This window comes from Coloeus monedula (assembly GCF_965178545.1).
Source record: "Coloeus monedula genome assembly, chromosome: Z".
NCBI lineage: Eukaryota > Metazoa > Chordata > Aves > Passeriformes > Corvidae > Coloeus > Coloeus monedula.
The window spans coordinates 21,337,114-21,364,930 of NC_138822.1; the positions used below are offsets into that span (position 1 = coordinate 21,337,114).

At 38.9% G+C, this 27,817-nt stretch overlaps 1 protein-coding gene across 2 annotated transcripts in view; it reads left to right on the forward strand.

Moving 5' to 3' along the window:
* ARB2A (ARB2 cotranscriptional regulator A) overlaps positions 1 to 27,817 on the forward strand; it is a 264,440-nt gene that overhangs the window by 155,885 nt on the left and 80,738 nt on the right. For both annotated transcript variants that reach the window (XM_082301823.1, XM_082301824.1), the window contains one exon: positions 351 to 470. In XM_082301823.1, the coding sequence (XP_082157949.1) occupies positions 351 to 470 (120 nt within the window). The remainder of the gene's footprint in view (positions 1 to 350; positions 471 to 27,817) is intronic.

Here is a 27,817-nt window from a genome sequence, read left to right on the forward strand (position 1 = left end):
ACAAACATTTGACAAAGAGTTGTAAAAAGAATGAAAATCTGAGCTGTAGCTTATAGTTCTTATGAATGCCTTTGTTTAGCAGAATTGTCATCATGGTATTTACACAAAATTTTGCAGATACATAGTTTTTGTTATATTTATTAAAGTAAACTGAAAAAGCAACAGTTTTGCTGCCTTTAAATTGCAATCTTGAATTTTCTTTATTTAGACAAAAGAATCTGTTATTTTTTTGATTCTAGTGTGTATTCATTTGATCTTTAACAAACATTCTAACATATAGGAACACATTGCTTTTAGACAGAATTGCCATTTTTTAAAAGATAATTGTTGCAAACAATTTCTTTCTGCAGGATAATGGCTCTCCTGAAGAACATGCAATTTATGTTTGGGACCATTTTATTTCCCAGTCAGCTGCAGAAAATGTGTTTTTTGTTGCTCACAGTTATGGTGGACTTGCCTTCGTAGAGTTGGTAAGTGTGAATTCTCCATTGCCTTCTTTCCTGAAGACTGTCACAGATTTTCACCATTCTTTGTGGTCACCTTCTTGAAAGTAGCCAGGTAGAAACAACTGAACCAGTGGTCATGTCGGTCAGGATTTCTTTGCAACCAGAAGGTCACTGTGTCTTTTCTCATTTTGAGATAGACAATAAGGTCCCAAGTGTGCATGAACCTGAAAGACTGTGGGGAAACAGAACGCACTGGACCCTTCTTGTCTGGACTATGTACTGAAAGGCACCAGTTTCTGCTAAGGGGCAGAAAGACCAGAGGACATAGGAGACTGAGGACATATAAGAACGGTTTTAAAGTAAAGTCACAATAACAAATGCAGCTTTTTGTATATAGATTGGAACTGAACATGTGGGGAAGTTTGGCAATTGTATTCAGTTTTTGCAGTTTTTCTACAAAGGTCTGCAGAACTTGCTGGAAAGACTTCTGTTTTCCCATTTATTAGGCTCTGCAGTGATATAAGGTGAGGAAAAACTTTGCTCAGTGTAAAGCTGCTCTACATCTGGTACCAAGACTGCTGAACATCCAGTTTGTCAGTTTTTCACTCTTTTCTCTAAAGGCAGATCTCTTGACCCCAGCTGGTATACCAAGTTGCCTGTTAAACTTGTATACCATTCTGTCAGTGTAGCTACAGTCTCCTCGTGTGATTTTAAGACACTAGTGTAATTGGGATGTGTTTTATTGAAGAAAAGTGAGGGTCCTGTTTATGGTGGAAAAGTAAATTGCAGAGCATTACAGCTGGTTTTATAGACACAGGAAACACCAGACATATGTGTACATCTTTTGTCTACAGCACATTAGTTTAATCTAACTGGAAGTTGATTAAGGTATATCTAACCTGAACATAAGATGAACGCCTTAGTTGAGAAAAAGCATGCATGAGTGTGTTGGTTAAGCATGCATGAGTGTCTTGGTTTTAATCCTATGCTGCTCCAAATAGCAATAGCAATCCAGACCATGACCACTTGTATTATTTTAAAAACTTAAGATTTTCCTTAACCCCTTTTTTGTTGTTGTTGAAATTAATGCAGTTTTCATTTTCTCTCTGGTCCTGGAAGAGTATTTGTAAAATATGCATGACATGTACAGATTTGAGACTTGAGAAAGTTCGTTTTCCTGATCTGAAGATCGTTTGGGAATTGATCATTTTTCACAGGTATTTTATTACCTGGTCAATAAATACTAAATTTTTAAGAGACCTTGAAGGTGAATAACTCCTTCTGTAACCACATCTTTGGGCAAAAAATATGTTGCGTGCATGTGCCTGTTGCTCTTGAGATGCCATGAAGGTTAGGGAGCAGTTGCTCTGTCTTGGCTTTCCTGAGTTGTGATTTTCAGCTGCTCTGTGTTTCAACCTAGGTTATTCTGGTGTAACTTGTGGGTCCAAAGTAAAACTTTGGCAGAATTTCTGTAGGTTTTGTAAAGCCACATTGTTTGGGCCACCAGATGCCCAGAGATACATACGCTTAGCAGAGGGCAGGAAAAAGAACCAACTGGAGACCTTTCTCGGTGTTTCCTAAACAGGCTTGGAGGAGGCTTGGAGAATTTTTCCATCACATTTCAGTCAATGGCTTGAGGTGGCCTGGGTAACAGATGACCAAGGTGTCATTACCATTTTGCCGGTTTCTCTTGTCACACTGGTGGATATTTCTTCACTTTTGTTCTACTTTAATATGAAGCACACTGATGTTTCAGAACAAGACTTGACTTCTGACCTTGGGGTTTCCAGGGTCAGGGTGCTCAGGGCCTGTGAAATTATCACAAGCTGAGCGAAAGTTTTTATCAATCGCAGGAAGCAACCAGTAAGTAAGAAGTTAAAAAGGACCTTTGTCAGAAAGACAAGATGGTCTCAGTAAGGGTCAGCTTCTGTAGTCTGCTGTCTCTGCAGGACATGCATGCCTGAGAGGAAGAATATAATACATATCCATTGACACATCACATACCTGTCATGCAAAACTAGACCTGGAACGTATTTTTAATGTAACCCAATGTTTTTCTAAAAAATCAAAGGATATAAGCACCTGGTTTAGGCAGAGGTAGTTTGATATTTGAGTTCTACTGAAAGCAGTTTGATTAAATAATTTGTACACTGAAGGACATACCATTTAAATAAACCCTGAACTATTTTATTGCAGTATTAATTTCTAAGATTTTATTTTGTTATCATCTCATTTCTCTTAAACTTTATATCCATACAGCACTTAATAATTGCAATGAGCTCCAAAAAGAAATGCAGCAGCTGATGGGCAATTACTGTCTTATGACAAATACATTTTCGATCACTTCACTTTCTTCTCTGATTCATGTGGGGGTGATGATGAGGTTGATAGAGCAGCTACACCATATAGCAACTGTACCACCTCTACACTTCCTTTGCAAGTTTTTGGGCTAACTGATTCATGAAATTGTAGGTTACAGTCGTTATGGAGACCTGTTGCCCAGCTGCTCCTTCTGCATCCGTGCCTCTTGCAGGAGAGCAGTGTGAAGCATATGGCTTTAATTTGGAGTGAAGGTTTCTGCCTGAGCCCTCTGAATTTTATTTTGCCAGCAGGAAAAAAGAAAACAAGCAAAAAATATCCAAAAATATTTGTTTTCAATTGATATCTTTTAGTCAACTTTCCATGTTCAGTGCTGCGAGGTCTGTCATGATGGCTTGCAGTCGTCTCAGCCATGGCTTGCCACTTCATCAAAGTGCAAGGCTCTTGGTGAAAACGGGATGTTCCGGCATTAAACTGAAAAACCCAACGAAAGCAGTCTTGTTCATGGATGTTCATACCATCATGTGGGAGGAGCTGCCACTCTCCCAGGAAAAGGTAGAGAAAACATTCAGCCTTGCACAGGCAGTACCCATCCAGGTGCTCCTTTGTTTGAAGATGCTGAGGGAGGTAGCACAGGAAAGGCAGTCCTGCTCTGCCTTATCCCTTTGTTGGGAAACTCAAAGTGAAAAGAGAGCAAATAGGACCATCACATATGAAATTGGTATAAAAGGAGGATCATTTTTATTTACAAAACTTTGGTGGCCAAAGCTTGGTCTTCATTCCAAATTTCTTCTCACCATAAAAATGAGGCTGTGTTTCAGAAGTCCTTCATTAAACAAACAAGTAAAGCTTGGCTGCAATTTTAAAATATGTGCCACATCAAGTAAAAATTTTATTGATCTTTGCAGCTTTTTGATCTACATTTTCTTGTGTCTGTGATTCCAAGATATTAAGAAAAATGGGGTGAGTCTGCAATATCATCCTTAAATACAAAGAAACTGTTACCCAGTTACTGCAACATAGGTACACATTTTCTGTACCTTGTTGTGTTATAGATTACTAGGGGAATAATTGAAAGTGATTAAAATGTGGGGGAAATAAAGTTTCACCAACAAATGTATTAAGTTTTATTGTTGTTCTGTTGTTTGTAGGTTGAATTACAAATGGTAAATCATAAGCCGTATGTTAGAATGCATCTTAATATTTAGTAATTAAAACTTGGTGTAATTGTGGTTTGAAATTAAACATGCATGTGATAATATCTACACGTAAATTACTTTTTGAATGCACAGCACTAAAAACAATTGTTAGGTCATTGTGTTTTGCTAATTGCTAATTACTGATATTGAAAAACTCAAGCCATGATTCATGAACACATCTCAGCTTCTTAATTCAGTTATCCCTTGCACAGTATAGTCAAGGATTTATTTTCAGAAGCAGTTTGCTTTACTTGGTGGTAAATTGTGGAACTTTCCCAACTCAGATCTTATAATAATTTTATGAAATTTAACAGAAAGTGAGAATTTCAAGTTGAGGGAGTCAATTTTATATTTAGTTTACAGAAAATAAGAAGTTTCTGGTACAACGCCTCCTTTGAGTTTTTCTGCCAAATTTTGTGGGTTTACAATTATTTTGCCTTAAAAAGAATGTTTTTCCTTGTCATTGCCTGCATGAAAGACCCACACAGGAGAATCTTTGTGGAAGATTTCTGCTTTTTGTTTCCTATATTTCTGAGACCCTAGGCTTTGCATTTTCAATTGTTTCCTCATAATCTTATAACTAGAGGTGTAGCTTTTCTGTTTTAATTTTAGTTAAATGGTATCTTTTAAAAAAATACCAAGTATCGTGGGAATCATGACAAAATTGTGAGAATCATTAATGGTAGCTCCATTGCTGTAAAACTGCAAAGTACACGGGGGAATGTAATAACTAGGAGAAGAAGGGTAGGTTCATTGTCTTTAGCAGGTGATAAACTATTCATTGTGGTCTTTTGGCTAAAATATTGGGTGTATATATTGGTAATTTGCACAAAGGTGTGGGTAAAAGGAGGGGGGGAGGAGGGCATCATTTTAGCGAGCTTTGTTAAAATGTGAACCCTTAAAACACACTGTTCAAATTATGGCATCCACTGTAGAGTCCTAATTCCATCAAATCTGCCAATTTTGGCAATTTTAAATAATTTTAGGTCCATCATTTTGGGATACTCTCTGCAATATGCTGCCACTTCATTTTGATGTATTGTGCTGAGTATGGCAAGGACCTGACCCTGGCTGGCACTGATAGTTGCCATAATAATGATGACAGACAGGCACCTGCTGAGCTACCTGTGAGTCTCTGAGGCTGCATCAGTATTCTGGCACAGGCAAAATGCAATTTAAGAAACTTAAGGACTAGGCTTTGAACCTGTCATTAGTTTCTCATTAATTTAATTTCCTGAAGTCTCAGACTGAATGGTTTGTTATATTTGGCTTTTTGTATATACTTATATAAATATATCTACTTATTTTTAAATTCAATTTGCCTGGAAAATTGATGAGTGGGTACTGTGGACATACAACTCTTAATTCCCCTGACTGACATATTAAATCGAAATACATCTACTGATGCGTGGTAGAGATAACATAAGATCTGTGATGGCTGTAGGAAGCATGGGAGAGAGCTGGAAGTAGACAGCTGAGAAGGAAAACACCTCAGTGACCAGAGTCTGTATTAGAATAACGTCCTTAGAATAATGTCTTTTTGAGTCAGGTCAGACTTAGTGCACACACTCAGAAAAACAAGCCTTAAAATGAAAATGGAATCTTAATTCTGTTCAGTTATTTATTTCAGCTATTCATTGTTGTCCTTCTTGGAAAAATGCTCATTCATCTGAAAAAGATCAAATGAGAAATGAGGGTGGACAAGAGAAGCTAATGGAGGAGGCAGTGGTAGGTTGTGTAAAAAAGGGTTATACAGGAATACGGTCTCTAGCCTTGATGCAGATTTTTTTAGTATTCCTGTTATGGACGTGGGCACACAAATGAAGTAGGTGCTCCTGAAATTGGGTCCTGGCATTAAGTGATGAAGTCACCACTGTATTCAGAAGTAGAATTTCTGCAGTAATAGAAAGTAAAGGAAATAATACAAACTTCAGGACAGTTAGGCGTTGGCTGGCCAGTCATCTGCATTTATGCACAAAGAGCAATCTCATCAACAGAGAACAGCAGAGCTGGAGAAGTCCTCAGACAACTTCATGGCCATTGGCTGTAAGTGAATGACCAGGTAACATAACAAAAGAGTCATATGTGATACTGTGATTAGTTTGCTCTTTCTGTCCCAGGAAGGGAAGTACTAATGCTGTCCAGCATGCTGCTGTGATTCATCTGAGGCAATTTGAGACATTTGGGAGGATTAAGTCAGTCTGGAAGAGATACGGGGAAGAGGTGTTGGTACACTCAAATAATTGGAAAGCGTATTTTGCCAGAAACAAATGACAGATCCTCAGACCTGCTGTGACATGGTGCCGGCATGGACAGGTCCTACCTATCATAAGCACCAAAATCAATATAGCCATAGAGACAGTACACACATCCTTTAGACTTATCAGCCATAAAAAGAGCTGTGTAAATTGCTAGTGCTCTTACATTAACTTCGGTAACTATATCTAGAAAGAGAAGGTTCAGCATCTGCTTTGTATTTGCTGCCGAAACAGAGTTTAAAAGCATGGCTTGTTCAGCCTGCTAAAGGAAAGCTTAGAGGGATTGGTAGCACTCAGCAAATACATCAAGAGAATAAACAGCAGGGAGGGAGAGCCATATAAGCCAAAGAACAATGTTGGCACAGGAACAAATGGATTAAAACTGGTCATGAATAAATTTAGGATGGAATTAGGTTTCTCACCATTGGATTAGAAAGTCCTTCTTGGGAAAAGGACTGGGGTAAAGCTGCTGCCAAGCATGACCCACGCATGGCAAAAGTTATGTGAGTAATTGGCTGAGACTGTCTCTCCTTGGTGTGACCCAGGAGTCTGTGTTCCTGTGAAGACCATCATATGCAGGTGCATAATTTCAGTCATGAACAGTTGGACCCCTTTTTGGATTAATTTTTCTGGAGTCAATGCTTCTCTTACTCAAGGCTCACTCCACTGGAATAGCTGAGTTTTAACCAAAAACAGGTCAAACCTCTTAACACCAGTGCTTGCAAACAACTTTTTTCCTTCCTCCTTACTTAGAATCATAGACTCAAAGAATATGCTGAAACGGAAGGGACACATCAGGATCATCAAGTCCAACTCCTGGCCCTGCTCAGGACACCCTAAGAATCACAACATGTCCCTGAGAGTGTTATCCCAATGCTTCTTAAACTCTGTTAGGCTTGGTACTGTGACCATTTCCCCAGGAGCCTGTTCCAGTGCCCAACCACTCTCTGTGTGAAGAACCTTTTCCTGACACCCAAACAAAACCCTCTTGACTCAGCTTTCTGCCATTCCCTCAGATGCTGTCAGTGGTCACAAGAGGGAAGAGGTTCCTCCTCTTCCCCTCCTGAGGATGTTGAAGACCACAATGAGGCCTCCCCCCAGTCTCCTCTTCCCCAGGCTGAACAGACCAAGTCACCTCAGCCACTCCTCACACAGCTTCACTTCAAGGCCCTTTACCATCATCATTACCCTCCTTGGGACACTCTCTAATAGTTTTATATCTTTCTTATATTGTGGCACCCAAAACTGCCCCTAGCACTCGAGGTGAGGTTGCCCCAGTGCAGAGCACAGTGGGACAATCCCCTCCCTTGCCCAGCTGGTGATGCTGGGTCTGATGTCCCCCAGACATGCGTGGCCCTCCTGGCTGCCAGGGCACTGCTGGCTCATGTTCAACTTGCCACTGTCCAGGTCCCTTTCCACAGCACCGCTCTCCAACCTCTTTGTCCCATTGACCTTGAATAACAGAGGAATTTGGGAGTAGACTTGTTTTTGGAAACAGTGGGCTCTTTTTTGCTAATGCTTTTTGAAATGCACAAGTTTCAGTTTGAGGTAGAGAGCAACAGGCATAGCAGATCCTGTGGTGAGGGTTTGTGACCATAAGGAAATTAAACTATGGAATGACCAAAAAATACTGAAATATACATGTCACTGTTTGCTGTACTGGGAACAGCTTCTTGATCACATTTGGCTTTTACTGATATGTAAAGACTCTGTGTGTGTGTGTACACATATATATGTATTTGTATGCATATATTGCCCATTCTAATACAGAGCAGAGAAACATTTTAGGCCACTCAGCCTAAATAAACACGCTGACAGGCATACACTGGCATAATTAGTTCACTTTCTAGCATTTATTTTTATTACCCGTTTGCATTGTGGTAGCAATCACATAGCATTGCCTTGTCCTAAAGAGCTTGCAATCTGGAAGAATGCTCTAATGGGAAGAGACAGAGGAATGATGAACGATTGCAACACAGTTCATAGCATCATAACTGCATGTCCTTTTTAATTTTTTGGTGGTTTAGTGTAAATGCCATGTAGGCATCACCTTCCTCAGTTCATCTGCAGCCCCGTTAGCCTTGCTGCTGGATGATAGTAGAGGATGGCTGCAGTGAAAGCCTGATCATTGGCCACTTCCAGAACAGACTCATGTTTTGAATATTCATCCCTCCTCGTTACCTTGCTCTAGGTAAGGTGCTCAGCCTCATTACATTTTGTTTCCTCTTAATCATTTGCTAATGTGGTATCTCATGCTTCATTCAGCTCAGACCATGGTCTGAGGCTAGCTGTGCATATGCCCCTTCCCCACTTCTTTCCAAAAGGAGGACAGTGTTTCCTGGAAATCTATACCGAGTAGTAATTGTTGGCACCACCCATCATTACTTTTCGTCTCCTTTTACTGTTCATATCAATTTTCTGGTTTGACACAAAAGTTGGCATGCTAGTTATGAAATAAACAAAGAACTGGATATGAGTAAAAGTTAGGGTTACTTGGAAATCCAGTTACTTGGAAATACGTGTTTGTAGCCTATAGGATTTGATGGCGAAAGGCACAACACTTTCTGCCTTTCTTTGGAGAAATTTTTCTAGAGTTGCATCACCTCACTAGTTTTATATTTTTATAACCTCTTTGCATTGTTTTAAAATCCATACATTACATAGTGAACATACAGATTTCTGCCTGAAGAGTTTTGTGATCTTTAGCATTTGTTCTCATACTTTCATCCACTTGTTCTTTTGTAGCTCAGCTTATATAACTAGGTCTTTTAAACTTTAATTTCTTATGCCTATCTGAATTCAGTTCTATTTGTCAACATTTCTTTGTCAGTATGCTGAGAATTGAACTCAGTATTTTAAGTGCAGTTAACATAATTAGCTCAGGATGAACTTCATTATCCTTGTTCTGATGTGCAGCATTTTGGTCAATGCAACCAGAGTGGTACTAGATTTTTTTTTTTCCAAAGTTTCTTTGAATTTGGTACCTGCTATTGTTCATGTATCCCTCGAAGTGTTTCAGTGCTCTCAATTTTCCTTTCCCCAGTGGTACTGAATGTAGTAAATGTGAATGTAGTAGATTGTTTCCTCCCAACACCCCCCCAAACAGTATTATCTCACAGTCTTCCTAATTAAATCTAGCTGTGTTGTGGCCCTTGTTGTGCAGGATGACAAACTGGATTGTCATAACAATCCCTTTTGTGCTACAGGTCTGTGAATCCTGGAAGCTTGTTTTGTATTTCTTTCATGCCTTACTTCTCTTGGCAGTTTCTCCCACTTTAATGTCATCTGCAAATTTAATTAATTCCATGTAATTAATGAAGATGTTAAATAAAACCATATTTGGCATCTATCCCTATATCTGGCTAGAAATTTCCTTCTGACTCAGTAAATTCCTTTGTACTATTTTCCTTTCCTGCATTGTTTCAACTGTTTTAAATTCTGCAAGACAATATAATTTATCAGTCCATTTATTTTTCATTTCAAATTCCAGCTTTGAAAGAAAAAAAAAAAAAAGCCAAAGCACAGGACCATATCCAAAGAACGTATCACTCGTTCTTTCAGCTGTTTGCAGATAAACATCATCCCTTGAGCATCTCAAAGCTGATGGGCAACATCTCTCTGTACAACCATCTCCTTAAAATGTGTAGAGCACACTGTTGGTTGTGATAGTTAATTTCAGAACCCAGAACAACTGCTTTTCCTGAATTTCTTGCCTGGCTATTTATTCCCTCACTGGTTGCAGAAACTTCCTGGAATTTAAAAGTTCCATAGAGGTGTTTGCTGTCTGAACCATCTCACAATCATCAGAGCTCTTCAAGACATTGATGAAAGTCATCAACGGTAACAAGAGACGTCTTCTGTCCCGAACCTCTTAAGTACCTGACAATGCACAGTTTTGCCTTATCACCATTCTATTGATGTAAACTAATTCAGTCCATCTCTTTTTTGGCTCTCTGAGGTGAACTCCTGAGATGCTGGTACATATGCTGTCCTGCTGTGTCAATAAAAAGTCGCATCTCCTATTCTCCCTGACAGACTTCCTAGCTTTTCACCCCATCCAGGTTGATGATCTTCAGACTTTGCCTTCTTAATCTTCTATGACTGTGCATCTTGGGTTTTTTTTAATGTTATCCACCTGTTTCTGGTTCTTACCAGAAGGTGTCTCTTTTTGCTGTGTTGCATGAGGACAGGAAAATGAAATTTCTAGGACATCAATTTATGTGGATGTGGTCATTGCATCTGGCTATGCATTAATATGGATGTAGAGTCAAACGTTTGAGTATGTTGTTGTGGGATTCTTTTCCCAGAAGGTATGGTATGAAAAAAACTGGAATTTTGTTAAAGTTTGTGTATTGTTTTCTCTCTAGATTGGTTTGGAGAACAGCACAATACTAAAGATTTTACAAGATATGACATTGTCACAGTCTATAGGTTTACAGTTCTCTTTAAATGTATATAGGAACACTAATAAAGAAGTGTAGGAGTTTTATATTTGCTTATACAATGATAGATGTGGGAATTTCACACATAGTATGCGCTTACAAGTTTTGTGGTGAATTTAGATTATTCCATCTAAAATATTAAGCTGTTCTAAATTCTGGCATTTGTTTTCATTTAATGGAATAAAACATTTAAAAAAGGAAGTTGTCTCACCATTATTTCATACTTTTTCCCATTTGTATGACCTTATGCTGATAAAGACTACACAAGTGTATTATGTTCATGTTAATTTAAATGGTAATTATGGTGAAAAGTATATGTATGGCTTTTGCATGGAATAGTAGAGATTTTATAAAACTTTAAGACCCAGTTTAGAGGATCAATCAGAGGAACTACAAGTTGATATATATTAGGCATTGCAAATCCAGGTGGAGTAAAAGGAATGCAGACATACTGTAGTAAAGGGACCTCTCAAAATGTGGTACCATAAGAAGCAGCTGGAATTTGCATTTTATCCTAGAACTTTCTTTAATCTAGTCAAGATGTGTTAGATAGCTGTTTCAGTATATTAGTGAAGTACTTTAATATTAATAATAACATGACTACCATTGTTTAAATGTTAAAATAATCCTACTTAAGGGCTTTGATTGAACATGATAGGAGATAAAAATATGAGTAGATTTTGCACATATATTAATTGAGAAAGTTGTGCTTTTAGTGCTGCAGAATTGAACTGAGATTTTAATGCAATGTGTCAAAGTGCAGGAGTAAAATTGCCTCATAAACACCTGAAAAATAAATAGTTTAATATTTTTCTCTTTTCCAAGGCAAATTAAGTCTAATAATGCAGTATTAGGATAGAAAGGGCATGAGGTTTTTACCTTGATTAAGCCAAGGCATTTTTATCTGCTTGTCAGTATCTGTATTCTATTTTGTCCTAGAGTGGCTTGAGACATCTGACATCTGAGTATTATATCCTAAAAATATTCAAAACAAAATAACCCCAGCCACCCTCCTCTCAGTCCCTACCCCTGTGGGCATGTAACTGCCAGCGTTTTACAAGGTGTTAAAGTACAGTGATTATATTATCTCATCCTTTAAAAAGAAGTGCATTGTTAATTTAACCCTCAGTAATCTTATTTCACGTCACCATTGCAGTCTACAGCTGGCAAATTTTTTTTCTTATACCAGCTGTTGAAAATAACCTAGTTTAAAGAGTTCACGGCTGAACGTGAGGGATTCATCATTATATATTTACTGTCTGAGGCTGATATAGCTGTAAGATTTTTCAGATGCCATTGATCTATTGCGCATGTTTCCTCCCTGGGTTGCAGGACGTGCTTCTATTTGCATAAGGCCCTGGGCAAGGTTCTTTCTCGCATTGATTGGCCTGTCCAAGGGAGCCTGATGTGCTCCTGCATTGATCACCCTGTCTTTTCTTGGAAGGCAGTGTTACGCAGAGTTCATCTCAAACATTCTAGGGAAAACTCTACGGCAGATGTCGCAATTTTATTCAGATGTTCCTTTGAGTATAGGCCTTTCCTTTTTTTTTCCTTTTCCAGGATAACTTGCTTTGGTTTTGTTTTTTACTTACTTTGGATGTGTTTCTGCAGTTACAGCACAGCATAGACCAGAGTGTACTGAAAAGCTATATTACATTTACACAAATTATTCCATGCCGTGGTTTTTTTCCTTTAAAATAATGTCTACAGCTTCCAGCAAAAATCAAAACTACTCTGCCTTCAAAGAGTTCACAGTTATAATGGGAGAATTAATCTAAGAATATGTGTGCCGGTGTTTTAGCTTTGATTAATATTGTCTGTTTGTAACTTGTATGATTTGTACTAAATTTTCTTCAGTGTAAGAAAAATAGTTCTAAAATGGCACCTTCAGCATAAAACTGTGTTTGGATTTTGGTTTTCTAGGGGCATACTCCAAAATGGATCCTGCAGGTAAATTGCTGAGCAGACCAGTGACTGATCAGCTCGGCGCTGATCTGAGAGGACAAATACTTCCCTACTGTGTCCTTGGGTTACTGACATGGTGTGTTGGGGGCTGTTTTTCCAAACCCAGCTTAAACAGCTGAGTTCTTGACTTTCCCTGGTAGGGGATGGAGCTTTTTTTCAATGTCTGCCACAATAATAACCCGTAATCAGGAGGTATGAAATCCACTGCTGCAATTTCTGAAAGCCACATACTTGCCTACATGCCTAGTTATAGGCAGAGTGCCTGTTACTATTGTCCACCAAACTCCTTTCTCTTGTCAGAATATGATTTTACATGTATATGTTCCTGTAGGTAAGGTGAAATGTGGTTATACCCAAAGGGTGGCTCATATCTAATGAATAAGCTGACATATGAACTTTACCAAGCCCATGATAGTACTGCATGTTGGTGAAAAATAAAATACTATGAAAGAGTTCCTCTCCTATAGAAGACCAGAACAAAGAGCATCACACAGATGTTCCTTGATTACTTTTAGGAAAATTTCGTATGGATATTTTTGTGGATGTTGTAGAATTTTCTTTGAAAGAAATAAGTATTCAGAGATACACAGCTGAGGTCATGTTAACACAGTAACATAAACTCTGCAGGCTTTTTTTTATTATTACTTGAATAATAGTTTCATGTCTTTCACTGAAGCAATAATGTTTCACATTGCATTGTGATACTCTGGCCTAGGGAACATATTCCTTTGGTCATTTGGTAAAACAAAACTCAGATAAGTATAATTCAGGTAGCAAATATGAAATTTCATCTTCATTATCATGCAAATGTGGTGAGAATGTAACATTTCCCAAGATGTCATTTGACTATTAGGATCTTTAGAAAATGGTCTCTCAAAGCCACAAAGCTAATATTCCAGAAGAAAGCTATATAATACCTAAAAATTGTCTATCCTTATTCTATATAAATAATAAATGTAGTAGGACAGGCCATTATTAAAATCACAAAAGAATGTGTTGACCTATTGGAACAAGGATCTTTTTTGATTTTTGCATCAATGATGAGTTTCGACCTTTGCATAGCATAGAGGATGAACATGCAAATACAGATTTCAAAAAACTGCAGGGAAAAAAGAAATGGGGTCATAACTGGAAATCTGATCTAATTGTTTTCAGTACATAAATTAAATCTGTGGGTATTTATGCTGATATATATTTTGTTATACATGATAACATATATAATGATATCTTATGCAAGTGTTACATATTTTGTGTGTCTGCAATGTGCACATATTTTGCATCTGCAACGCTTTTCATTTTTCTTAAGCTCTCTTTTGCTGATACTTGAGTTAATGAAGGTAGAAGAAGGGCATGGGCTAAATATGGACTAATCTCTTAAATGGGGAGTGGAACTTGCTTTTAATTCTAAAATAAAAGAAGAGCCTGAGTGTCTCATAGCAGCCCATTATCTGTGTTACTCAGTTGAAGAAAAACACTTGTTTTATATATGTGAACTGTGCAGGGCATCAAGACCCAAAAAATTTTTGGTAGCAGAAGAGATCTTTTACAAGCAGTTTCAGTTTTGTAAAAGAAAGACTGGGATGTGATTGTTTATAATTAAATTAAAATGAAGAAAAGAAATCTAATCTTTTGCTTCAGGTAGGAATAGTCTCTGGGAAAAAACATATCCATAGAATGCATTGTGCTGTTAAACAAAGTGGATGCCTTAGAAAAATGTGATGAAGATATATGTAGGTAATTCCAGACTTTCAGATACTCTCGATGGATGTTGCAGAGTGAGCTTTGTCTCGGCAGATATTTGCAGCCCCAATTGATGATCTGGATGTGTTGAAATAAGTGTTTTGAATGAGTTCTAATAATTGCTTGGTTGCTGGGCATCAGGTATGCAGACAAGTCCTTTTACTCACTCTGAGTAAAATAGAACAGCACAATGTAAAAACTGATATTTTTAAGTTTTCCTGCTTTCTACAACAAAAAGTGACAAATTTCTGATGCAGGGCTGATAAAGAATGAAATTTCAAAGTCTGTGGTAATTTCAAAGTCTGTAGGTTTAGCTTGGTTTGTTTTTGGTTTTTTTTTTAGTTTGTAAAACTGGTATTTAGAGACTGAAAAATTTACAGAGGATGTTAGAAGTGTCATTTCTCTCCCGTGCCACTGAGATATTTTCGTTTTACAAGCACGTTACTGAAGTTAAGAAGTAGTTCTGTGCTGTTTTGCTAGAGAGACCTTTCAAAGTCCAGGTACTGCTAATATGACAGATACCATGTAACAATTAAGAATGTTTTCTGCTGTTTCATTCCACCCTACATGAACAGTATGTATGTGGTATCTCCCCTCCACTCAAAACCTCGTAATGATCTAACTGCCACACTTCCGTTACTCATGAGATACTCTAAGTGTATTTTATAAAAGTCACTGAACTTTATTTGCGCTTAATTTTTTTTGAGGTAAAATGAGGTGTTTAAATAACAAAGACTTGATCAAGAACTCCTCGACACTTGTGATATGGTGCGGCAGTCGGAGGAGGGAATTGATAGAGCCTCCCTATCTCACTCCAGAAATGCTAATTTTCTTCATGTTCTTACTTTGAGGAGAGGCTGCTCTGAGCATGATACAGGCTGCTTACCACCAGATCTAGTGCAGTCATAGTTTTAGCCCTACTTACTGCTGAAAGGGTAATGGGTGTTGGTGTTCCTAACAATAGTGCGTATAAAGGCAAAACAATTACAATTGTCCTGCTTAAGTAGAGGATAAATCCTTTTTTTTGGCTGGGCAAAACTGATTTTTATTGAATTGCATAGAAAATAGTGATGTTTTATTATTGACATTGCTTTGAATTGCACTTCTTTTATATGTACTTAATACTTTTTTATATTTTGCAATATTCTTCTAAGTAAAATCTAACTGAAGTTTTTACTGTAATTATGAACAAGTGCTACAGAAAAAAAAGAAATTTGAAATTTCAATGTCACTATATTTGGTAGATTCACATGAATTTGTGGAAAGGGATAGCAAGTCTATAGTTTGTAACTGCATAGAATTAAATTTAGTTATGTAATGCACATTCCTTGGGGTATCTTACTTGGAATTTAAAAAACTTTTCTAGCTTCTGCTTCTCTTTCATACAGACTAAGATAACTTTTTGCAGCTTAAACAAATATTTCTGAATCAGGTAGTTCAGGAGACACATCCTGTAGGGAAAAGCATCCACCTGTATTCAGTAAGCCAAGTGCATACATGCCACAGTGTGCTGTTCTGTCATCTCCCTGCATAAATCTTACACAGCTCCACACAGGATTACACATTGTACATAGTATCAGTATAAAATTCATAATAAGTTTTAGCAGAATAATTTTCTATAGCATCAAAGACCTATTGATGCTGGTAATACAAGAGGTGTGTTTCAGTCCTTCCCTGCTTCGCCCTGACCTCTCACATGTCGGCACACTCCCCTTCAATTACTCCTCTTCCACCCAGATATATCCCAAGTGAAACTTTTCCAGCCTGTCAGCAGCAAGTGCTTGGTGCCTGCCCTCACACAGCAGCCTGCATCCATCCCTTTCCTCCCTTTTCTGCAAAGCCAGTGCACCCCAGCCACCTGCCTCAAACAGCAGAAGTACCAAGGTCCCAAAAAAGCCTCCATTTTGATCATAACCCTCCTTGCAGTGCAAAGATAATGAGTAATACTGAGGAGATGTCAGTCTTTGGGCTTCTCTTTTCTTTTGCTGGTGTCATTCACGCCACGCAGATGCCTGTGCGGGGCTGCGCCTTGTGCATGTGCTCCCTGTCCTCAAGCGAGCCGCGTGTGGCTTGCGCTCTGGGTAAATAACAGCTGCTTTTTTCTGCAAAATTAACTTCTGCCAGCCAGTCTAAAGTGTAACCTCCTATCACATTTTCTGCAGTACGTTGGCATCCTCAGGCACAAGGGGTGAAGTGTGCTATGGCAGGCAACCTCATCTTTCCTTCTGTTCCTTAAAATAGCTGTTAGCGTCTTTGTGTATGGCGGGAAAATAATACAAATTTTCTTAACATCTGTTATATCTAATTGTGCTTTTGTCTTCTGCCTCCCCAACTGTTTCATGCTGAGGTGAACCATGCTGGGGTTTGGGATGGGCTTGCCAGGTGGTAGCACCACCTCCTAAAAAGATATTTATTGATAATAGCCATAGATGCAGCATCTTCTGTAAAATGCCATTGAATTATTTTAGTTTCTATTGCTAACTTTTTCAGAATGCTAAATTACTGCTAGAATCTTCCAAACAAAACCTTCCAAATTTTGATATTACACCTAAATTTATATATTCCACTTAGAGATTTTAATGAATCTTACACAATAAAGTTTTATCAGCAATTTTCCCCTAATGGTTTTTTAAGGTATCTAAATACATACTGTCATTCTGAATCTTGTGTTTCCAAGCATTTGTCTCTTGAACTAATAAATATTTGCTGCCTTCAAATTAAACAGGAGTCAATTTATAATGTGTGTTGTAATTTTTTTGTAAAACCTAATTGTGTACCTTGCTTTCTAAAATGCAAGGACTGGAATAAATATCTACTAATGCTTTAGGTGGGAAAACAGTACAAACATCTTGTGATCTGAATATATTTATAAATAGTCACTTGCACTTTTTATGCAAATGAAATTGGGTAACTGACAGGCTGCAATTTTTACATTTTTTTTTTTTATACTATTAGAAGAGTGGCTTATTTGACACCTCATATAGATCTTTTTATATGTTTGAGGTTTTTTTCTGTGAGCCTATAACTGGTACTGTCCTGTATTGTTCTTTTATACCTTTTGTCTTTGTTTCCTTATTTTATTGCCTATGCTTTATGGATGATGAGAATACTAATGAACATATGACGCATACCATCATTCACAAGATGAACAGATAGCTTTCTCTCTTTGTGAAATGTTTATGCAGTAAAATGAAAAATTAAACAAACCAAACATTGACTCCATTGTAATTTCAGCTTAAATAAAACACCTACAGAGGTTTTGTAGAATTTTCCTATCAGAGAGAAATTTTTCAGAGTGCTGGGAGACAATTTTTATATCCAAAGAGTAAAGTTGGAGGTAATTTGCTAGAAGGCATAAAAGTTATCTTACAAAATTGTTGATACTGGACCATAAAAAAGTCTAAATAGTTTTAACCTTCAATTAACAAAAAAGGGGGGGGAAGATGTCAAAACACAGGTTTAATTATAATTTCTGATGGATTCAAAGCCTTATGGCTATGTTCTGGCCACTTCAGTTTAGCCATTCAGCCCGTGCTGCCTGTCTTGTGTATTCAGCAGTTCCTGTTAGATATCTTCACAGGGTGTGATTCTGCCGAGCTTTTTGACACCCATTTTCATGCATGGCCTGCTATTTTACCCTGAAATATCTTTTTTGCTGAAACATTAAAGATGCCTTGAACATGCCAGGCTCGGTGCATGTGCATGTGTGCGTGCATACCCCTGGGCACAGGATAATAAGTAAGTGCGCCGGTGGATGCATGTGTGCCGCTGTGCAGAAGTGCGGGGCGCCGTGCAGCAGCATCCCTGTGCGATGTCCTGCACCCGCACACAGCCCGCATCACTATGCAGGGGAGGGCGATGCTCCCTCTCCCGCAGGCAGTCCCCGTGATGCTGCGGGGGGGTGGGCGGGTGGGGTCTCGGCAGCCGGTGACACTAGAGGGCACTGCTTGTCCTCGGTTGCAGCTTCCTTCTGGGACAGCAAGCAGAATTAGGCTGAATTCCGTAATCTTACTTTAATTAACAATTCAATTCTTATTAAGAAAGTCTAGGCTGTTTAATTCGTTGTTGTTTTGCTTTTAGCCTTGTGTTAATATCATGGATGGAGTCATCAGCACTTGCAAATAAATGCAGAATCAATTGTCCCATACAGTAACAATTTTATAAAAAAAACCCAACTTGAAATGTTATTCTTGGCAAAGCCAGAAGGCTGAATTTGCCCAGCGATGGGGTTTAGATCCCTTGCCAGCTGTGCTTCCAGCCAGAAAGTGAGATGCACAGTGTTAGAAATGCGTTAGGGAGAGTCTTGACAAGTTAGGGTGATTTATTTCAGCAAAGGTCAAGAGAAAGATAAGAGGATGAGAATAGGAAATTTAAAGGGCCCATCTTTGGTATGTGTAAAACATGTATCATTTACATTACCCTTGGAAAAATGTTTCTCAATTACAGAACACTAAATCTCCTGAATTGCTGCTCCAAGTTCAAATGTTTCTTCCATTTATGCGTTCATTTATTTTGGATGGAAATTATGAAAGAAGTGGAATAATCAGATTAATCAAGCTAATAAAACCAGGCATCATTTCAGAAACATCAGAAAGTTAATACGAAGTTTAGATGTCAAATCAGTAACAACCAAGCTCAGTGTTAAGACACTTGCCCTTGTCCTCTGGAATTGGCAGAGCATTGTAAGGAGTGCTGTGTGCTGGCCAGGTTGGGAAATTTTCTTTCCTATGAAATTCCAACACTCAAGTTCAAGAAATGAAGTCCTATAGTTTAAAGCGCTGTTCATTGCTAAGCAGTGGGATAGGGCTGCATATTGGGGTAGGGCCCTATATGAAATAGGTTTTTTTGTTATGTCTCCCTGGTATTTAGCCTGAATACTTCTTTCTGGTTGTTGACTTTGTGTAAATGTGAGTGTGTAAATGTTCTCGCACCAAGTATTAATAATTGTGTGGAGTTAGCAGCTGGATTGCCTGATTGCTGGAAATTACCTGTTAGTCAAGGTGATGGCTGCTTGGTGTAACTAAAGGTTTTTCCACATGTAAGTTCTAGATTTAAGATGTTCGAAACATACTGATTGTCTTAAAAAGGATATGTAATTTTTTAATAAACTTCTAAAATACTGTTCTAGCCAGAACTCATCACCTTTAAAAAGCAAGCCAGTATAATAATAGGTTATGTTTTGTGCAGAGTGAATTGTAAGTATTGTATTTTAGTCCCACATAAGTGCTTGGAAATGTTAAGGTGGTTTTGAACCCCTCTAGTTCTGAGCAATATCTTTTTAAACAGTGAGATTATGCATTTCTGAAATGAGTATATGCATTTCTGAAAAATCCTCCTGGAAGTTACTGCACCATTCCAGAGGACATTGTAGCATGTTTCTTGTAAACATACTACATGTATGATCATGTAGTAGTCTTGGATGGTCTGGTCGCCATCCCAATGTTTAGTAATAGATCTGTCATTTAAGAAGAGCGAGCATCACCTAGTTTTGCTTTATCAGTTCATAAGCAAAAAGAAATAAAAAATATGTTTAATCAACAAGAGAGCATCTCTCTTCGCATTCACCAAATGGTAATTTGAAGGCTTATTTTGTGTGTACTAATGGTCTATAAGCAGTGAGATGCCAGAACTGCTTTAATAGGATTTTCCCACTCCTAGAAGGATTTTGCTTATGGCTATGAAAAGTTAATTTCAGATCCTGATACACTTGCATTAATTTTTGAGACATTAACTGAGTGTAGTACAGCAAAGAAAAACACGAACACCACACCACTGTGGTGTAGCTAATTGTTTATTACCTCCAACTAAAGAAGCATTGGTAATGTGCAGGCCACAGTGTCTGGCAAAAGAAGGAGGTAGGAAACTGACAGAAAAGGTCTCCCGGATTTCTTCTTGAGCGTCTTGAGAAAAGAACTGGGGAAGAAAAGGAGAAACAATAGCTTCACCGTGTCCTAAAGGTGATACAAATGGGTCTTGGCATACTCGGAAGATCCTGTTTGTTCATTAAAATACTGTTTGACAATCAAACTATAGCATGTACCAAACCTTCCTGCTTCTGAGTGAGAAAACACATCGTTGTGGTTGTATGATTTATGTATGAGAAACAAATGATTTAGATGCTTATACACACCATACTTCAGTAATGTGTCTATATTCTTTGGAGTATTTGCTGACAAAAGGAGCATGTAGCTCTTCCTGAGCTAGTAAGGGATCTGTTGACTCCACAGCTATGTAAAAACCTCTCATCAGCACCTATTTTAATCAGCAAGAACTTTACTATAAATCATTATAAAAAAAAAAGCATTGTGCTATGCTTTTATACCAATACATTTATTTTGAAATTAATAGGGAAAAATAATACAGAGCTTGTGCTTGAGATGGGCTAATAAGCGTGCCCATGAGACTTCCCTTTTCAAGCACTAAATGAAAGCTTTTGCATTGCTAACAGGCTACAAAAGTTGCTTAGGTAATAAGACTCCTTTTCTCTTATCAGTAAAAAAGAAAAGGGGAGGGATGGGATGGCTCAAGGGATTGGTAATCAGATTACAAAGTCTTTCACTTCTAGGTCACTGGTTCAAATCTGCCCCCTGTTTAGTAGTGACCAAAAGCTGTTCCCATCTGATGGCTTTTCAGTAGCCTTTGTGCAATTCATGAATGATCTATATCCAATGCCTGGTGAAAATCACTCCTAGCCATTGCTTTGGGAGTCTCAACTCAAACCCTTTAAGCAGGAATAAATGATCTGCTCATGCATTGAAGGGTTTAGTGGGTTTATATTTCAGAATAATTTTAATAAGTTAGCGGAGCAGTGCAGCTGAATTTGCACTGTAACAGCTGCTCTGGGCTACAGCTGCCACCGTCACTTTCCACTAGCATTGCTTCATAAAATGTTGTTACCAGCTTGCTTAAGAATAGGACTGATGTGTCTTAATTTGAGCCACATGGTATCATTCCAATCTACTTTCATATGAGACTAGAATAGATAAAATAGTAATTGAAAAAAGGAGAAGTAAAAGAAAATTACTAAATTTGTTCATTTTAGAAGAAATATACTTATTATAGTAAAATTGATTTTGACAGGTAGAGTGTGAAAACATTTTTATCGATGGTTTTAATGCTGCAGTAATGTTGTGGAAGCTGTGAGACTGCAACTTCAGTGGGTTCTCTGCTATATGTGACTTAGACCACTATGGTGTGCTCAGATAAATGCTGGAATAGGTTTATAAATTGAAAACAAGGGAAAACAGAAAACTTCCAGTGACTGAAAAGAAGTCCTTGCAAGTGTATGTTTTCTAGTGTTGCCTCTTACTGGTGCTTACTATGTGGTAATTGAATAATGGGCTTATAGACTTGACTCATGTCAGGATTTTGAAGTGCTATTTTCCTTAAGGTAGGAGAAAGCTAGAGGACAGTTGCTATAAAGGGAATGTAATTTCCGGTTCATTAATATATGAACCTGAAATGAGAACTCTCTGCTATATGTACATTTCTGTAGAAATCACTGTGACAGTTTAGAGGTGTGTTTATGTCCATAGGGATGCACACAACCCATTACAAAAGTATGACTTTTTCCTTAAAACCAGCTGAAGTAATTTTTTTGAGACAGCAGGCAAGCCACACATATGACGCAGCAGATTTTTGCAGTAGGTTTTTTTGCACAGAACTAGGTATTTCATCAACCCTAAATGATATTTCATCAATACAAGTCTAATTGAATCAAATGAATCACATAAGCCACCTCCCTCATAACTCACATAAACTTCGGAGTTTGTTCATAACACCTCAACGTGGAAAAATTTAAATACCTGTGCATGCCAAGCAAAGCTTGGTGGTACCAGCAAGTGGAATGCACATTTAGCACAGGGCCAGCACAGGTCTTTGCTCTCCCAAGAACACATCCTCAGATGTTGGGAGTGATCTGCCTAACATGCTTATAGCTTCACATTGAAAACCTAAGCCGGAAGAGTGCTGATGAAATCTGTGTACCAAAACACATGTTCATACCCATGTTTTGCAAGAACGGCTCGCGTGGGATTTACTGCCACTGTTTTCACACTTGGCTTTCAACAGCCAAGCTAGGTGGCCTGCAGTGCAATGTCATCCCCTCTGGAAACTTCAGCAATTGCAGAAAAAGAAAATCCCAGACAATGTATTTGTGATCCAAAACACAACATTCTCTCCTATATCAGATGTCTCAGATGTCTGTGGACTTGGAGCAACTGGTATGATGTCCCACCAGAAAACACAGGCTATCCCAGCTACTCCAGAAGCCATGTGTCCCCATGTCCTAGCACCAGGGTGTTTTGTAGGCTGCTCATAATGTTGGGCTCAAGCTTACCTGCACCTGCATCTCTGGCCCCATTTGCCAGAGGGAAGGGGGAGGAGTGGGATCTAAGTTTAGCAACACAAGTGGTGTAGGCAAAAAAACCTGCCAGTTTCATGGGGCTGTTTGGTCCAAGAGCACAAGTTTGTGAGCCAAAGCCAAAGCCATTCATTTCAGAAGTTCACACAAAGGTGGGGGAAGGGGGAGGGAAATAATCTGAAAATACTGGCTGCACAACTTTGCTCCCTTTCGACAGGGAAAGGAACAGGTCTTGTTCTGGTGGTTAGGTCAGGGGGTGTTAGAAGTGGGCAGGTCTCATGATGGTTCAGCAGAGTGAGGTTTGCCTGTATTTCAAGGCGGTTGTGAGTTTAGTCATTAGTTTAGAAAATAATTTGGTTAAACTGAGAAAACCTCACAGCAAAGTGTTTCTCCTGCTGTAGTGATGCTTCTTTTGAAGTTGAAAAGGACTCTTATAAAGCCATGAGTGCATACCGATATATTGAATGTGATGTCTCTAAAGTTAAGAACTGATGCCCTCTGTTGGTACAACCCCCCCACAATGTGTGCAGAGGCCTTCAAGTTGCTGTGACTGATGAATGGACTTACTTATTTAAGTACTAGACATGTGAGTGTGATGTCGTCTTTATAAGAGGACAGACATGGATATTGAAGCTCCCAGAGATGGGAGCTGTGAACTGTATTTGGACCAGTTACATGATGACTTTCAACCAATTGTGTGATAAGCCACATTGCTTATGGTAGTGGGTCACTCATCAGACCCCACTCTGCCTGCATAAGCTGAGGTGGTGGTGGTGCTGGTAGTGAAATAAAGAAATGCAAACTTATCCTGGTGTGTTCCTGTACTGAAGAGGACTTTCAAGGAAAAGGAGCAGAAATAAAGCTTGCAGTTGCTTTCTGGTTTAGTGTTGTTTATGAACCTTATGAGATCAGAGGGTCATGGGGAGTATCTTGCTAGTGATGTATAATGGTTTGGAAATAAACACCAGGGGTGGCTCCAGCTGCTTTTGATCTAACTAAATGGCTATTATGTATATTCTATTTAATTTATTTTAAAATTAGGAAAACAGCATACGGGAATGCTTCTCTGTGTGCTAGATGCTTAAACTTTCAACTGTGTGTTCAGGACCAAACAAAAGGAAAATGGTTCTCTTTCAAGGAGGTTATCATTCGGTAGATGTATAATAAAAAGCAGACATGAAATGCTGTGAGAAAAAGGGACTGACTTTCTACCTTTTCCAATGATTTTAACATTTGAAATTTTTATTGAGATGGCCTGAATATATAGATTTCACTCTGTGAAATCTTTTGCTTTCCATATCTCTGAAATCTTTTCTTGATGTGGGACTTCCTAAGTTGAAAATTATGAGCCCTTAGCTTACAAAGACAGGCAAGTAATTAAATCCGCAGCAAGCTTTTTTCAGAGTACGCTGGCCAGAAACTATGGAGCGTGTGTGCAGAAAGCTCAGCAGACATTGCTTTTACTTTAGAGCAGGGGTGGCTGATCTTCATGGTCCTGTGGCATCCTGATGAGCTCTCGTGGTCACAGGACAAAAGCTGACAATTTCTTCAGGTCCTACCTTGTGGACCAGACATTCAGTGTTGCAGCTCTGCCTGCTGTCTTGTCCTGCATTGGGAGGGGAGGGTTGCTCAGTGCTCTCCAGCTTGCCCACTGGTGTAGCCTGATTTCAGGACCCAACCAGTGTGGCCTGGCTGATACCTCCAGGAAAGTCTGACTACCTGAGTGCAACCACCAGAGCCAGAGTCCAGTACAAAATTTTCAGGAGGACTTTTCCACTTCCTAACAATCTTGAAAATAAACATGCATCATTCTTAATAAGCCAGCTGCTCTTTGAGGCTTGTGAGTACAAGAGTTTAGGTTATTTTATCAAAGAAGGACTGTGTGTGATAAATGAGTACCTTCCTACATGGGCAGCTGGGAATATTTGGTGCTTTTGTGCAGCATCCATTGTCCTCACACTTAGGCACAGCTAAGTGCTAAGAAGTGGTAGTCCTTTTTCTTTTGTTGACTCATCTCTACCGGGCATCACTTCTCTGAGCAATGTCATCAGTACTGGAGGGTGATTTGTGGTGTTTAATGAGCAGGCTTATGCTGGGGGCAATGCAGAGCATAGTACACATCATTTTCTTGGAGCATTACTAACAAGTAAGTTATGTGAGCAAGCTGATGACCAGGTTGGTGCAGGATTACTGAGCAGGCCAGGAGGAGGAACACAGAAATACTTCATGGCAGTGACACAGCATCCAAGACACCCACCATGTTTCTAAGTCCAGAGATGCTGAGGTGGAAGTTGTATGTTGCTGCAGTGCCATGGCTCTCCAGATGTGATGGACAGCAGGTCCATGCCCAATGTCTTTGAAGGGTGGAGAGTCTGAGCTTCCTTTACCAGTGAAGCTATGCCTGATGGCTACTGGCAAAGGACATGGACCAGACGTTTAATTTTGAGTCTGTTCTGTACTCTGAATTGGAAGACCTTTTTCTGAATAATTTCTTTCATTAGTTTTTTATATTATGTAAAACTGTATTTTAGGTTGTTATACGTCCTTTGTATGACCTTTTGTACGAGCCTTTGTATGATCCTTTGCGTCACAAAGCCCTTCAGCGTATGAAGTCTCTCCAAGGAGACTTGTTAGCCTTGCTGCTACTTTCCCATCTCATGAGTGGGTGGAAAACCTTGTTGTTGGATATCTGATGGAATGTCCAATGACTGATAAAGAGGGCTGATAAAAAAATTATCCAGTATTTCTCCTACTTTACTGTTTTTTCAGACTTTGAAGATGTCAGTCATGTATTGGGGTTGAAACTAGATGATGTCTAAGGTCCCTTCCAACCCAAACCATTCTATGATTCTAGGATATTGTGGTCTGCTTTGTGTAATTTGGGTTTCTGCCACACATGCACATAATTTTTTGGTGAAGGAGCATGTAAATGGCAGCAGCATTTTAGTGGGAAAGAAAGGGAAGCTACTGCTCCACTCTTTTGGCTGCTGCCTGCAATAACAAAGCATGATTTGTCATTCCCTAACCACAAAGAGAGTTACCTCCAAAAGTTTGTGTGACCTCAGAAGTTTCAGTTTATATACCCTCTTGCTTCAGAGACCTTACCTGTGGAGAACCTTTTCCCTTCTGAAGTTACTCAGAGGTTAGAAAAGTCGAAGCTGAGGCTTCAAAGGACAGGAAGAGTGAGTGTTGTCTTATCCTTTGGCTGAAGTGGAAATCCAGCTATGTCTAAATAACAAGGATGTCAGACTTCATGTCCACCTGTGAGGTGCTAAGCTTAACATTCAGTTCTTCTCATTTTCTGTTTGGTTGGGGTTTTTTTTTTAAGTCTGGCTTCCTAGTAAAAGTTAATATATAGGTTGATATGTTTGTGTGCATGTATGATAAAACCAGGGCAACTTCCTTTTAAATAAATGACCAGTCCTTGTTCAGACACAGCCAACATCTAGAAATCTGTGGAGGATTTGCCCTTCTTGATGTCTCTCTCTTTCTCTAGGTATAAAATTAAATACAAGGAACCTGATTATTTCCTTGAAAAATGCACCAGCATGAGATTTCCATAAAACTGTAATGAAAGTTTTCCATGTACCATTCAAACAGAGGCAATGAAGAAGTAATGCCGTTTTACTCTGCTGTATTTGATACTTTGCATGTAAAAACAATTATTTACTTGATTGTTTCACATTCATTTCTCTAATATGATTGTTCACTTGTACGCTGAGTTCTGGATTTACACATTTATTGAAACATGAGAAAATAACTGCCATAACTTACTCCAGGCCATGTTTTTCATTAGATATAAACCATTACCTTTGTAATGGTATAATATCAAAACAAAACTCCAACTCCTTGTATAATTTCATTTTCAAGCCTTGTTTATTATTAGTTGTGTTACACACTGATTTTCAGGAGCTATATATTTCAACTAATTTTTCATCTCAAAGATTCAAGATAACTGTATTTTATTTAACTTTATCTGAGTAAGAAAAATTCCAAGAACCTACTTATTCTGGCTCAAGGCTTTTAGCTGTATTTTAGATGTTTTCACCCCCATAATGCAAAAGAGGAGCCCGACAAGATAGGCTGAGACTAAACAACTAGTTTTATTCATCCATTTTATATGCATACTGGGGTTTTAGATAGAGCAAAGCCGGTCCACTGTAACTTAGAAGATGTTCAACTCAAGCAAGTACCTTAGGAAGAACTTTTTTCTTATGTACAAAGGATTTATTTCTGTACAGCCTTGCTGCCTAATCAATCTGAAATCAGCCAAAGTAATAATCACCAAGACATTGACCAGGCTCAAAGCCTTGGGGCTGAAAAGAGTGGCAGTGTGGAGCCAGACTGGGAAGCAGACAACTGTCTCTGCCCTGGAGCAGTCACATCCTTCAGATGGGTGGACCAGATGGCTGAGGTTGATAGCAGCATCAACAGTCCGGCTTCTATCTGCTGCTGCCCTTCAGTGGAGCCCATACAAGCTGTGAGCTACTGCAGAGAGTCTGACAGGTGGCAACTGAAGGAGTCATCATAACTCAGTCATCTGCATCCCAAGACCCTGCTCCTCCCTGAAATGGAGCTTCCCACAACTTCTGTCAACAGCAAGAAAACTAGTGGAGTTTGAAAACTTAGTGCTATTTCCTCGCTGATAGGTCTCAGGCAGAGTTTGGCACCGCACTTTGATGGGGCACCTCTGATGAAATGTCAGCTGGGCAACACTGCTGGGGGTCAGTTGTGCACTGCTGCTCTTAAATGCTTGTAACTGTCTCTAATGGCGGCAAGATCAGGCTGAAAGTCTGGCACCCAACCTGTATTTACACAAGGACATGTTCAAAATGATTAGCTTGTGGTTTGGCCATGCCCAGAGCTGATTAGGATTGTGAAAGTCCTTGTGAAAGCTGAGCCCAGGATGGCAAGCCTGGGGTAAGAGGCTGAGGACATTCCCAGTTTCAAGCAGAGATGTTTCTGTTTCCTACTCCATCTTGACTTTTCTTAGTACTACAGCACCTCAAGCTTTCAGCTGTGGGTCTAGATGGCTCCTGTTAGCACTTAACAAAAATTCTGGGTTTCTTGTGTTGTGATTGGGTTT